General features: G+C 35.3%; 1 protein-coding gene across 1 annotated transcript; it reads right to left on the bottom strand.

Moving 5' to 3' along the window:
- Positions 1-4,189: 4,189 nt before the first annotated feature.
- Positions 4,190-9,578, bottom strand: LOC146140466 (ATPase WRNIP1-like). Its single transcript, XM_083391240.1, has 5 exons — positions 7,927-9,578; positions 5,724-5,879; positions 5,215-5,294; positions 4,876-4,992; positions 4,190-4,346 (listed from the first exon to the last, which is right to left on the bottom strand). The coding sequence occupies exons 1-5, from the start codon at positions 9,038-9,040 to the stop codon at positions 4,203-4,205; spliced, it is 1,611 nt and encodes a 536-aa protein (XP_083247366.1). The 5' UTR covers positions 9,041-9,578; the 3' UTR covers positions 4,190-4,202.
- Between the last annotated feature and the right edge of the window lie 5,904 nt (positions 9,579-15,482).

Genomic DNA, 15,482 nt, shown 5'->3' with positions numbered 1-15,482 from the left:
GGTCGACCGTAAACGCTGGATAGTTTTCTCTTTCGTTATTTGTTTAGGTCAGTAGTTCTCATCGTTTTTTCTTTGGTGACCCATTTACGTTGCAAAAAATTCTATGGCCCAATAGAATTTTTATGAAAGAAAAAAAATTAAAATAGGTTTAGAACAAAACACAGCAGAACATATTTCAAAACAGATTATTTATTCAATTTTAGTGAGATACTTCACAATAAATTTACATTCCTTTTTAAATCCTCCCCAAGCCATTATTCCTGTAAAATTAAATATAGTGACACATATGAAACTAAATCTAGCTTTTTAAATTGGTCTGTGGCCCACCTTAAATGTTCTTATGGCCCACCAGTGAGCCATGGTTCCACTGATTGAGAACCGCTGGTTTAGGTTGACTGATTAGCAAGTGTGTATTCGACAATTGACAACGCTAAGTCAAACCTTATTTCTTTTTTCTCGCTAAAAAACGTCGAGTTATACGCAGTATGTTTCTCGCTGTTCGGTCTCTGCGCTAATATCCGATGTTGGTGTAACATCGACATTTGTTTAACTGAAGCAGATTCTTAAAAGGAGGTATAATGATGATTGTCGCGACCGTTTTAACGTCTCAATTTTTAAGTAATGATAGTTAACGCAAAGTTATGTTCTTTAAGCATACTCTTAAGACAGTGGTTCTCAACCTGTGGTACGCGTACCACTAGTGGTACGCGAAGTCATTTTGGGTGGTACGCTGTATGTTTTTATTAAGCAAAATTACAGTTTTACCAAAATTTTAAGCATTTATTTTATTGGAATAAGCTATACATTCATTATAATGATTGTATAGTTAAATATTTTATGCTTCTTTAACGATAGGAACTATTATCTTTCTGGAACATCTATGCAAATTTATTTTATGACATCATAGCAAAAGAACAAAGACTCACAAAACTTGACCAGTATGTTGTAAGTTAAAAAAGGGAAACTTTTTTGAGAGTAGAAGGCCACATTTGTTATGAAATTTCCGGCCTAACTATAATTAGCTAATTCACCCCTGTTAATAATCCTGTATACATTTTGAGTAAAGTTGATTTTTTCGACAATTTGTTGGTACGCAACAAGATCATAGAAGCTCGAGGTGGTACGCAGTGAAAAAAGGTTGAGAACCACTGCTCTAAGACCACGTGATAAGTGTGTAATGGACACAACTTATTTCCCCTCAACCACAGCTTGTAATTTAGTTGCCTGGGCACACAGCTCGGCGCAGATGTTGCGCTAGTCGTGGCATAATAACACCCGGTAAAAACGATCTTCGTTCAGTATTGCACGTGGTGAAAGGCGTGCTTGTAATTAAGCGCTCGTCCGTTCATGAAACTTGAAAACTGCGCTGTTGATAGTCGAATTATGTAGCCTATGATTCTACCACAATTAATCACACATATTTCACGGTCTTGGTTTTTTTTTTTTTGCCTGAAGTTAACGATTGCACACCGTGATTTCGCAGCTGGCGCCTGACAGGATTGACGACGACGCACGTGCTCGCTTTTTCTGGACGTTGAGTTTTTTCTATCACGTCTTGCAATCACCATTCTATGGCGTCATACTGTCACTGTTTTATTGACGTCATCATTCATTAACGTCAGGCGAAAAATAGGGGAATTTCCTAAGTTAAAAATTCAGGACCCCTTTTTATTTTCTGGTTACGCCCCTGTTTGCCCCCCACCCCGAAAAATTTTCTGCGGGCGCCCCCGCACGTTTGCTAACATGAATTATAACATGTGATGTGCTTTTTACGTAATCCCAGTACCATATTTCTTCCAACGTAAGTAAAATCTCGCTTAAAACTGAAAATTGGTTACTATTAATACCGCTGCAAGGATTAAATACCCAACGGCTAAGCACGTCAAACATCTTTTAAGTTGAAAACAGTAAAATTTATTTTTCACTCCACGGGGAGTCGCCGTTCCTTTTGTTAGTCGACGACGGCGTTGCTCTGCCAGCGACCGACCGGGCGAACATGTTGCCACACACAAATCTCACAAAAATCTTCTCTTTTATTATGTAGATGCACAGCACTAGAGGGGTATTTCCCAACCTTGTGTTGCGTAACAATCTTCGTGGTGGAAATAAAATAAAATCATAATTAGACAAACATTTTCCCTTTTAAGCGAGAACACAATCAAACACTTAATTAAAAAGGACTTAAACATACGCGGGAGACCGGGAATACCGCGTACGCCGGAATAGGCTATATGGGAAGACGTTTCCCGATACACAGGGCAACATGAAATTAAACCTCCTCGTTTTTAAAGTTTTCCTACTTTTTTTAGCTTGAAAGCTTCAAAAGAGCAACAATTAAAGTATTTTATAGCTATACGTGTTGGAATAAATTTGTTTACCGATTGTCAAATTATTTTTTTAGTAAAGGGATGGGAATACTGGGAAAAGCATATTTTGTATTTTATGCAGTGAGTTATGAGACGGACATTTTCTTTTATTGAAATCACGTAGCCGGGAATACGCCGGGCATTTATAAGTTTTAATAAACAGGAAGCATGCAACACAGTATATGCGCAGAAAATTTGAGCTAAAAATGTTTACAAAACAGCCAAAAAAAATTAAATTCGTCACAAAGCACGACAAATTTATGGCCATGCTACCCCCCACACTAAAAAAAATGAACATTATTTTCAACTTAAAAGCAGATAATTTTCGCGCTTCCCTAGGTAATATGGCATATTTTCGCCAAAATGGACATATTTTTAAGCTTTGCAGTAGTGTACGGGCTTATGGCGAGTATTTTAAAAAAATTGTAAAATTCGTTTGGCAAACTCGCGCAAAGCGGAGTTTTTTCAGATTTTGCAGCGACGGCTTAAGTGGCCGTATACGCTGACCCCGACTATATAATAAACGAACTTGAATCCAAGTAAAATTGAAAGCTTTTTGGTGTTAATGCAAATGTGTATCAGAACCAGCCCGCCGCCTCTTTGACAAATTAGACACGAGTTCATTTTAAATACTTTTTTGACTATTTTAAGTGTGTAAATGGAAAACTTTTCGCGCTTTGCGCGAATCATCTTTGGCTGCCAAACCGCCGCGGACAAACGGAAACGTACTAAAAACATACAAATATTTTTTAACCATTTTTTCGAAAAATATAACAAATACTCATAAGTAATTGAAAAGAAATACCGGTACCGGTATACCGAAAAAATCGCGCTCGCTTCGCTCGCCAGCTGTGCCCGGAATAGTTAACAGACGTTGAAATAGATTAGATTATCTATCAAACTTATCGCGTTTCCTAAAGGTAGTTTTATTACACTTTTTTAGTAGTAGTATGGATGGCGACTTGTGAACTCGAATTTTAAACCAAGTAAATGCTTTGTTTAGCGCTTTGCGCCAAGACGTTACTGCCTCCTTTGAAAGTAATTATAAACACGTTTTTAATGTGCAAAAAATATCCGAGGCCCACCTGATTCACAGTTGTTCTAAAGTTGTAATAACACAAAATCTCAGTTAACATATGTTGTGCGGCCCGCAGAGACCTTTCCGAGTTTGGTTTTGGCCCGCGACTACAAAAAAGGTTGCCGATCCCAGTGTAAGGATTTTAATCACCTATCCAATGTTAGGATTAACTCTGCATAGAGTTTTGCTCATTTTAGCAACCTTATTTGACAAAACCCAATTACAGTAACTTAATAATTGAGCGAAGTGTCATAAAAGAAGCACAGCCGACCGCAGAAGACAATAAAATGGTTTTATTGCGGCCTCGGTGCTTTTTCGGGGGGCATGTGAGGTTGCTCTCGGGAAAAAGCAAGATGTATAGACAATAGACATGGTAGCGTCTTTCAGCAATATTCTTCAATTCACACTAGGAAACCGGCCAACTGTAGAGGCTAACCTCATTACTTTTTCGTGCTTTTAAAATGTCTGTTTGCCGCACTACGCGGAATGATTTGTTTAACAACCTGATTAATGTTATTTTGCAGGAGTTCGTTTGTTCGGACAGCCGACGTTATTTTTACCTGAATTATGACGTCAAGCAATGACATACATTTTCGACGTCATATCTGAAAAAATTGTGACGTCATATCATAAAAAAAATTCATGGCCCTCCCCAAACTAAAATCCTAGATCCGCGCCTGTTCGGGGTAGTTGTTTTTATTTGCCAATAACAAAAAAGGAAAATCTTACTGAAACACACTAAGAATACAAATCGCGAGTTAGTTGTTATTAAAAAAATTTAAATCCTCAATCTCCTCTGGTAAATAAACTTGTTCGCCTTTCCGTGAAGTATAATCATAATCTTTGCCGTACCCAAGATCTTTCATAAGTTTGGTTGAAGCGTTTCGTAAATGCAGGGGGACCTGAAAACAACAGGGAAAACGATTTTAAAACACAGTGGATTAAGCTTTTTTCCTAAATCAAGAAAGAACTTTGTCTATTTAGGCGTTCTTGTTGCACCCCTAAGAAATAATAAAAATATTGCGGCACCGGTACTCCTACTATAATTTTTATTAAATGATTCACTATAATGTCACAATGATCTGAACTGGGACAACACACATGAACTCTACACTATGTACGAAAATAAATTTGATTTATACGCAAAAAGTTGTATGATGCTTGACATGCTTCCCAAATGAGCCAAAATTAGATTCATTTACAACCATCTCCCAGAAGAAATGGCAGACCGGTTGGGGACCACTGGCTGCGACTATACACATGTTTAATCTTACATATAAGCAACTATTCCTTTCATTTTCTGTTACAAAATATGGTCACAGAGCCAGTAAATGAACTTGTCTATGTACCCAAGAAATTCCATTGCATATTCCCCAGGGATAAACATTACCCAGTCTTGAAACACTCAAAAAAAAAATGGGATAAACTCACATCTGGTAATGGTCCCTCGTGATTTTTTATGGAGATCTTAGCTGCTTCAAGTGCTTTGTAAACCTCAACAGATTTTGGAGCTCTTGCAAGATAAACTACACATTGAGCCAAAATAACCTAAAATATGAAGCCTTTATTAACTATAAGGTATGGGTAAGAATTTTTTAACAAGTCTCCTATAGTTTGTAAGTAATAGATTTTAAAGATTATGTTTTTTGAAAATCTCTGCATATAAGTTGATTGAGGCAAATATCCACATCACACACAGACATAAGAATATCCTACCATGATAGACTGTAAAATGTGAATAATACAAACCCATATTAGTTTTTAACTTACATCACATTCTGGCATTCCAACAAACAAGCATCCATGATAAGCAGAAACCGCAACACTTAATGCATTCGAATCTGCGAGCCCTTTAAACAACACTTGGTTAAGGTTATAACAGTTGGATTTCAAAATTTTCAATATCAGTACAGCATTAAGAACAACGAACAAGTATATATGTTATTATACAAAAGTGTATAACAGGTGCATGTTAATTGGTGAGATAATTAACATGCATGCAACACTAAATATCACTACATCTTTAGTAAATTAGGAAATATTAAATACAACTTTATAATCGCCCCTAACGTACAAGAAACTATGAATATGTAAATGTTTTAATATTAACAATTTTGTATTGGATAGTGCAGATTCGACTCTGAAATGCTTGCTTAATGCTTGTATGCCTATTTGTAAAACAAATATTTTTTTCCAAAATTACATAAAAATTCCTGGCACACTTGATTTAAAGGGAAGTAATTATAAGACAAAATATAAATAACATTTTGCAACCATACCAATATCTTCACTGGCCATTCTTATTAGCCTCCTGGCTATGGTTTTTGGGTCTTCTCCACCAAGCATCATCCTGGTTAACCAATAAAGTGCAGCATTCTCATCACAACCCCGAACTGATTTATGCAAAGCTGATGTGATGTTGTAATGTTCATCACCTATATTGCCACAAATATCACAATCTATTGCATTATTTAAAAACGTAGAGGAAATGAATTTTTAAATACAATAGTTTTGGCTCACATTTTATGGTAATTAGGCTGTCTACTATTAGCTCAGCATTTACAATAAATATGAATATATGGAAAACAAAATTTGACATAATAATTTAATAGCCGTCGATGAATAATGTGAGACCGTTGACACATATTTTAATAAGCATGTGTTGGCGGCCGTGTCCGTGCTGGCTTGCGCTAATGGTTGATATGCTAAATGCAGATTAGATTTTTTTACGACTTTAGGGAGTGCAGTTGAATCAGTGACCTAAGCTCTGTCGCTACAATCCCAGTGATCAGATTTCTTATGTGCGCTAAAAAAACTTGATTTCATTGATCGATTAATGCACAAAGAAATCAGTGTAGGATATGTGCAACAATCTGAATGGTGATGTCTCATAAAGAAAACATAATACATATTTAGCCGCTGAGCAAGCATGTGTTATGTGTTTTTGAGTGGATTCAAAACTGTAGGAGAGGTTGAGCGGCATTTATAGAAAGCCTTGTTTAAACGAATAAGATTGTGTGAGTCCATCTTAAACTCTTAATGAGTCCATCTTAAACTGACTAATCAAGTTAAAGGAGCATACATGGAGGATTAAATGGCCACAAACACATAAATTTCTGTATTATGTTAATACCAAAAAACAATAAATCATAAACCACAGAGGCTTTTTTGTACAAAAAATGGCTTTTTAGCATATTTTTTGAACTTTAGATAAGCAGTTGATATAATTGTGTGAATTACTAAATGCACTATTATATTAATTTGATGTCATGTTTGCTGCATCTACTTTATTTTAAAATTTTAAGCCATTTTTCATACATAACAGCCTAACAAATATTGTTGAAATGTGACATTTGTACCATGACTACTTACTTTTTTACTGCAAAACAGGTTTATTTATGGATATTCAATTGCAAAGCAATGCAAAAAAAGAAGAAAAAAAAATTTTTTAGGGGGAGGACAATTAATTTTTTTCAAAATTTTAGCCCAAATCTGAATTTTCAAATTGACGTAGCACGGTCAATACTGAACCAAACGTGCTCAGAGTTGGTTTGTGGGGTTATTAGACACAACCTAACAATTCCAGGGGGTCCCCACCGAAATTGACAAAAAAGTGTTTTTTTGAACAACCCTAATGTGTACATTATAATAAAAAAAATCTCCCATATGTTTCACATTCTCAACAACTGACATTTGAAGCAGTTGTGTAAACTGTAATATGTCAACTGTCCAGGTTGTTGCCAAAACTTATTTTTTTGCCAATAGTGAGAACAAGGCAACACTGCACACAGAAGTTTTACGCAATTCGGTCCTGTTTTTTTAAAGCATTGTTGGGTCTTAGAGCTTCTTTTTAACGTGATCTGTTATGCAGTCTAATAATGTACTGTAAAGAATACAAATTACTATTGACTTAACGAATTCTTGACAATTACACTGCGCATAACTGCATAACCTCGCTGAATTTTGGCCTAAAGTTAACCTTAAGTAACCCTATAGCGCATTTTGTGGACGGCCAGAACGTTTTGCAACGTAATTGTTACTTTTGCAACTTAACGCCTTTAGGGAAATTGCGAACTCCACACCAGACATTACACGTTAATCTCTCGCCCAATAACGCTTGATTGACACTTAATTATTAGACGAACGTTATCGCGAGACGCGGTAATTGGTCGCCCGAAAAAACGCTGACACTGCACTTCCAGGTTACATTTAAAGCAATTATATCGGTAAAAAAACTCAACTAGCGGCCGTGAGAAAAATAAAACTGTCAATGCGGCGGTCAAGAGCTAGAAGGTTGGGCACCCCTGCCTAAAACAATGTTAGCAATTGGCAAAATAACCAACAGTTGTTTGAAATTTCCATCCCTTGTGATCAAAACAAGTTAAACTGTCAATACAAAATTTGAAAAACTGTTTTGCCCAACAAGATTAAAATGGTGCAAAATAAGTATCACCTTCTGAAAAGTAATTATCACCTTCTTACCTGTTTTATCATACAAAATATGAGACTTTTGTAAACTTATTTTGATATGCTCTTTGGTCAATCTTCTTTGAACTCCACGTTGGGATGCAAGTAAACTTTGAACAGCAACTTGCAAGCCATTTAATGCAATCCTAGCATCACCGTCACACAACTTGGCAAGCATCTCAAGAGCACCATCATCAATGCACAGTTTTGATGAATTTAAAACATCTTTCTTAGAGTTTGCTATAGTGGAATCTGCACAACTTGGTGGATTAATTATACAAAATGGAAGATGTTTCTTTACAGCTTTAACCAGCATTGTCTTTATGTCATCTGCTTCCAGTTTCTTCATAACAATAACACGGCAGCGACTGAGTAGAGCAGAGTTCAATGCAAAGGAAGGATTTTCTGTTGTTGCTCCTAATAAAACAATTGTCCCATTCTCCACATGGGGCAGAAATGTGTCTTGCTGCAATTTGTTGAATCTGTGAATCTCATCAATAAATAAAATGGTTTTGCGACGAAATGATTTCAGTTCGTTTGTGGCAATTTTGATCATTGCTTGAACATCTGCTTTTCCACTATTTGTAGCCGACATTTTTACAAATCTAATAGAATTTCCCACAAACTTTTTGCTTCTACAAGCAATAATATTAGCCAAAGTAGTTTTGCCACATCCTGGAGGGCCCCAAAATATCATTGAAGGCACTGTGTTGCTGATTAGCAGTTTGTTTAAAGCAGTTCCTTCACCAAGCACTTCAGATTGGCCAAAGTAGTTTTCTAAACTCTCAGGTCTAGCAGTTTCAGCAAGTGGTTTGTTGGCTTTACGAAAGTCTTCCTCAGATGTATTTGCTGTATCTTTATGGTTTTTATCATTTTTCTCACTGCGATCAGATGTTGACATTACATTTTTAGTAACAGTTTCTGATTTTGAATTTTTAAGAAATGACTCCCATGGCGACTTTTTACTTGTTTGTGGACTATTAGCAACATTGATGGACAGCCTTTTTCTTTTAGGTGGGATCTCGATTACGTTATTGTTATTATTTCCATTGCAAGATTGCACATGAAACTGTATATGGCTGGAAGAAAAATTCTTAAAACAAATAGGACACTCAACAACTGAACTCATGATCACCTTCTAAATAAAAAAAACTTTATTTGGTGGGCTTTTTTTGTGCAAGCTCCCAAACAGCACTTTTATCACTTTCTGCAGCCTTTTTAAATATGTCCATAAACAAGGCAGCCTCCTCTTGATTTTTTTTTAGGTTTTCCTTTGTCCAACGCTGTTGCTGAAAAACTTGCTGTTTAATTCGTGTTTGAGTTGAATCCAAGGTAACATAATAATAAGTTAAGCTGCCAATAACAATAGAAGAAATTGAAATACCTAGAGCGCGGCCTACTGTCATTATGGCACACCTAAGGAGAAAATTATAATATAGAATACTAATGAAAATAACTACAGACAGAATGTTAAATTTAATAGTTAGGAGTGGTAGACCACACCTTTTAATTTTTTTTAATTCAATAACCAGTTTTAGTTGCAAAATTTTGGAATTAAAAAATGTATGTTTAAACATAAAAAAGAGTCGCCAAACATTTCAAAACAATCAGGTGAATTATTTAAATAGCCTGTGTTTAATTAACAGTTTGAGAATATATCACACTTTGGTCAATCCATTGATTTATTTATTCTCTTTTTCTATTGTGCAGTATTTTGAAGTACCTTAAAGGTAACTTATGAATAATACTTAAATGCTTTTAAGATCAACACAAAATTAGTGAAGTTTGTAGACCACGGAGCTTAATAATTTGCCTCTTGTTCATGAAAAACGAGGAATACTAAAACAAATTTTTAATTCTGCATACAATCAGTGTTCCCTCAAAGCACTTTTTTGCAACTCGAACCCTAAACTGCCAAGAAAGTATTTCACTTCAGCATGACGTCACAACTTGTATTTTACAGAGTCAAAGTTATGTCATGTTCATTTTTTTTATAAAAAAATTAGTATTATTTAAATAAATGCTGTTTTTAACTTTTTAGATATTTTAATAATAAACTGGTTGTGTTTTGATAGGTTACAAAACTTAGATTAAATACGAGTTCTGTTTGAATAAATATTCTATACATTTTTTTGCTTTGTTCATCAATTTAAAATTTTTGCTACCTAATTTAAAATTTAGACGTTAATAATATTTTGAACACACATTTATACCCCATTTCCGCATAACCGGCCGTCAAATCAGGACTCTTTTTGTATTACACAACAAAAATGAACAAACTGACTTGATAATTTAGTGTCTATATTGTGTATTTTACATTGATGTATCATTTACATTTGAAAAAGTAGCAGAGTTGCACTTTTAATGAAACAGTTCATAACGCAGCCCCGCCAACTGCATTCCAAAATTTGTGGTCACAAAATATTTTTATCTATTTTTTTTGTCTAAATCCTACGCCAAAGTTCTGCAAGAAATGCTAGTTTTTATTGTAACTCAATAATATTTAAGCCTAATAACATTATAGGTATAGCATTTTAAGACAAAGATATTTTTCTGGTATGTATTCGGGCGCAGCGCATCACCTCTCACGTTTGCGTTCAACTATTTTGAGCTCATAGTTGAGTCTGATTCTAACAATAAAGCACAAAAGCAAGTGATTTGATAAAACTAGTTGATCAGTTGCCCATTGGATCAACCAGAGCAAGAAACATTTTGAAGGCTAGACTCGTAGGCTTTATCCTATGCGAGTCACTTTAAGGAAAAATTGTGTGCGCGCAGTGTTTTTTTCAAGGTGTTTGGGGGGACCGAAACAGTCCCCCAAATTTCTCCAGCGGTTTCCCAAATTTTGGACTTGCAACTTTTTGGTATTTAAATGAAACACTTGCGGTCTCTTAAAACTACTTAGCGGTCAACCAAACCAAACCTTAAAAAAAGAAATGTCCACATAGTACGCACTGCGGCTAAATTAGAAATGTCCAGTTAGTACGCACTGCGGCTTCTCTCAAGCAGGTGTATGTAACACAAACCAAAAAAAAAAAGTTTTCTTGAACTTTCCTAATGTAAACTATGAAGTAATTTGATTTGTCATAACTGGCTTGATATAAACCCTAATTAGGTTTGCATACATCATCACACTATCAATGTTTTTCTTCACAGTACCTTTACGCAATTGTTTAAAATTTTCTTCTTCTAAGCCAGTGGTTTTGCTTTATGCGAACATTAATTACGAAAGGCGTTTTTTCGAATTTGGGCAGTTATGAATTTTCAAAGAAACAGTAAACACCCAGTCCGAATGAATTTAAACATGATTTATGTCTCATTTTGAAGGTGGTGACTCCTAGTTTATATCGTTAAAATTTGAACTTGTTGGCTCAACAGTTAAGGGTTAATATCGCTGAATATTAATATTCATATTTTTGAATATTAATTTTTTTTCAATATTTTTCGCTAAAAGTGTGATTGCTGGAAAGATGTAACCAATACAAGGACTGTGTAAAAATTTCAACTTTGTAGCGTCATTTTTAATTGCTTTATGCGAACATTAATTACGAAAGGCGTTTTTTCGAATTTGGGCAGTTATGAATTTTCAAAGAAACAGTAAACACCCAGTCCGAATGAATTTAAACATGATTTATGTCTCATTTTGAAGGTGGTGACTCCTAGTTTATATCGTTAAAATTTGAACTTGTTGGCTCAACAGTTAAGGGTTAATATCGCTGAATATTAATATTCATATTTTTGAATATTAATTTTTTTTCAATATTTTTCGCTAAAAGTGTGATTGCTGGAAAGGTGTAACCAATACAAGGACTGTGTAAAAATTTCAACTCTGTATCGTCACAACTTTCGGAGATATTGCCCCAAACCTATTCCAGCGCGCCAAGTTCGTGCAGGTGTTCTTAACCAGGGTTCAATGAAGCTGTTTCAAGGGTTCAGCAAGAACGACCTCTGAAACATGAATGCTGTTATTTCAAGCTAAATTCAAATCCATTTTATGTGCCAAGGGCATGGAGCATGTAACCTTTTTTGAAAGTTTGGCCAATTAAACCTATATAAATGCAAGTTTATAATTTGATTATGCTCAGTTTAAGTTGTATAATTAGCGCATGGTTTGGCTACAGAACAATCATATTTGAGTCATCCATGACAACTTTAATGTTCCCCCTAAACACAAATCCTAGATCTGGCCAATTTGGTGGCAAACATAGTTCTAAGGAAGAAACAAATTCTGATCAAAAATTTGGGGTTCAACAGGTGTCAGAGGTTAAGAACCACTACGGCAGAATGCTTACGACTTGAAAACTACGACCGAAGAATCAGGCCAGAAACCTAAAAAATTGGTCAAAAAAAAAACAACTAAAAAAAACATTTTTTTAAATATATTTGTTTTAAGATCGATTTTCCAAATGCTGAATATGTGGAAAGATTATGCACTAAAATTGTCTGGAATTTTTTATTTTTTGCGATTCTGAATAAAGTTACAGAAGAACGAAGCCCGTTGTTTAGCAGGGAAAAGCCAGTGTTAGGCATATAGATTGTTTATAACCAATAGGTAATAAATTTCAAAGAACTGTTGTGTATTTACAGTCTTACTTTGATTTGGCAAGTACTTTTTTATTGGTTAAAAAAGCAATCATGATAATCACAATTCCTTTTAAATAGACAGGTATGACATTCCTATAAACATATGAAGGATGTAACAGGCATGTTTCTCCACCTAAGGCTCAAATTAAACTATATGTGCTGAACACGACTTTAGCAATAAATCTTAAAGGCGCGCTATGATCCAATATCTCCCTAAGATGTGGCCCTACTTGGGGAGATTTTTTAATTATATATTGTTTTGGCTTTGGTTATTCAGCAAACACACTTTTGGCATATTATATTAAATTTAAATTGCTGTTTGTTAGTTTAATAGTGAAGGGCATATTTATGCTGTTATGAATTTCCAAAAATACATTAAACATGTCTTTTGCTTTAGTTTAAACCTGAACAATGGCTCTTTTTAAATTGTGTATGAATATTTAGTAATATTTTTCACAAAAAGTGTATTTCCTTGATAGCTAAAGCCAATACAGGGTACAGGTTTGCACTCACCCGCTCGCCAAAGCATGTACAATTCACTCCGGGCAAGTGTTTATTGAAAACCTTTTTGTTTTCAGACCATCTGAAGGTCCTTAATTATCAATCTGTAGCAAATTATGTTTAAGTTCAATGACTGAAGGCTAATTAATCTACGAATCATTAAGAATGATTTAAAATTACCCCCTGTTTTGGTATTACCAACCCTGATTGCATTTCACTGCCTTCCCGCGAGATCTTTGGCGTGGAATACTTGCCTAAAACTACGCCTGTGACGTAATTTGGCGTGAAATATCGCCGGCCTGGTGAATTCACTAAGAAAAATAGCCGTTTTTGGCGTATATATCGTCCTATTTTTAGGGTAGGATTTCAGCCAAAACAAATTTCAATGGCGCATATCTTTGGCGGCCACAAATTATGGAATGCAGTATTTGGGATGTTTGTAACTTACTAAAAAAACAAATGACATGCTTTTGCGTTTACTTTCACAGGCTGGTTTAGAATCTAACCACAATGAACATTGTTTGGTTGCTGGTTAGCGTTTGGGGACGCTGGTCTAGAATTTTACCACAGCACACATTATTTGGGAAATTGGGTTAGGGTGCTGGTTAGCGTTTGAGTGTGGGTATAGGTTATGAAACTTTAGTAAATAATAATACCTGACCCAACCTCACCCTAACTCAAATAATGTGCGTTGCTTTTGGACTTCACCCTCACCCTAACTCAAATAATGTGCATTTTGTTTTAATGATGTGGTGGGATTCTACACCAGGACCAAAATTTTTATTAATAGTTCAAATTATCCTTAATTTTGGCAACTTGTTTACTTGTGGGCAGAAGGATTTCCGATAAAAAACATTGGTAAGCAGGGGGCAGCAAAATATTAAATAAAAACCTAAATTACAATTTAAAAAATAATGCAGAAAAAACCTACAATAATATATAGTTATTAGTTTACTCTGAATTATTTCTCGCTTGTCATCTTCCTAATGTACACTAAGAAGTGGGCCTACTTGCATATTTTATTTGACATCACTGCCTTTATATATTAATTAATTGGCTTTGAATAAGCTACATCGCCTAACAAATGCCTTTATTCAGTGCCACTTTTAGCAATTGTTGAAAATTTTCGCTGGTTGAGAATCCTACCACGCTTTTTTGCAGTAACAAAACGACTAGCACAAAATTGAAATTCAGAAGGGAAAATAAATTTCGGAAATAAATCTAATAATAATACATGTCCCATCATCCTACCCGAACGTTAACCCGCACCATGTGTGGTAGGATCGTAGACCAGCCTCAAAAAAATTAATGCAGTTGAAAAGCAAGTATATTTTTTTCTTGTTAGTTTCTTTTGAGTTGCTAAAGAAAATAAAAGTCGTTAGGAAAAAAGTTGATTTGTTCCTAATTTGGAAACTCTGCAACTAAGCTACATTTAAAATTATGTAGAGTGCTTTGCTACATTGATATTTTTAATTGAAGTTTTTTACGATTGTAAAAACGAATCAGTATGACGGAAATATTTTCGTTTTTGTCAGTGTTCAATTTACTGTCAAAAGCGGTATTTTTTTAACGTAATTAGGTCACGCGTCTTAATACATGAGATAGGAGTTCCACAAAAACGATCATGGGCGCCCGCACGATGGGGCACTTGACCCTACCCCCCCCCCCCCCCTGGAATCTCAAATTGCGATATTAGTGTTATTTATATGTGTAATATGTATTACGACCGTAAACGCTGGAAGTTTTTTTCTTTCGTTATTTGTTTAGGTTGACTGATTAGCAAGTGTGTATTCGACACTTGACAACGCTAAGTCAAACCTTATTTCTTTTTTTTTTTCGCTAAAAAACGTCGAGTTATACGCAGTATGTTCCTCGCTGTTCGGTCTCTGCGCTAATATCCGATGTTGGTGTAACATCGACATTTGTTCAACTGAAGCAGATTTTAAAAGGAGGTATAATGGTGACTGTCGTGCGCGTTTCAAAGTCTCCATTTTTAAGTAATGATGGTTGACGCAAAATTATGCTCTTTAAGCATACTTTAAGACCACGTGCTAAGTGTGCAATGGACACAACTTATTTCCCCTCAACTGCAGCTTGTAATTTAGGTGACTTGGCACACAGCTCAGCGCAGATGTTGCGCTAATAGCGCTCGTTACGTTCATGCAACTTGAAAACTGCGCTGCTGATATTCGAATTATGCGTGATTCTACCACAATTAATCACACATATTTCACGGTCTTGGTTTGTTCTTTTGCTTAAAGTTAACGATTGCACACCGTGATTTCGCAGTTGGCGCCTGACAGGATTGTCGACGACGCACGTGGTCGCTTTTGCTGGACGTATTTGGCTGTTTCTGATTAGTTTATTTTTTATCACGTCTTGTAATCACCATTCTATGACGTCACACTGTCACTGTTTGATGACGTCATTATTCATTAAGGTCAGACGAAAAATAGGGGAATTCTCTAAGTTTAAAATCCAGGACC

This window comes from Ascidiella aspersa, chromosome 6 (genome assembly GCF_963924565.1).
Source record: "Ascidiella aspersa chromosome 6, kaAscAspe10.2, whole genome shotgun sequence".
NCBI lineage: Eukaryota > Metazoa > Chordata > Ascidiacea > Phlebobranchia > Ascidiidae > Ascidiella > Ascidiella aspersa.
Note: the sequence above shows the minus strand (reverse complement) of the source record. Positions and strands in the feature narration are given on the sequence as shown.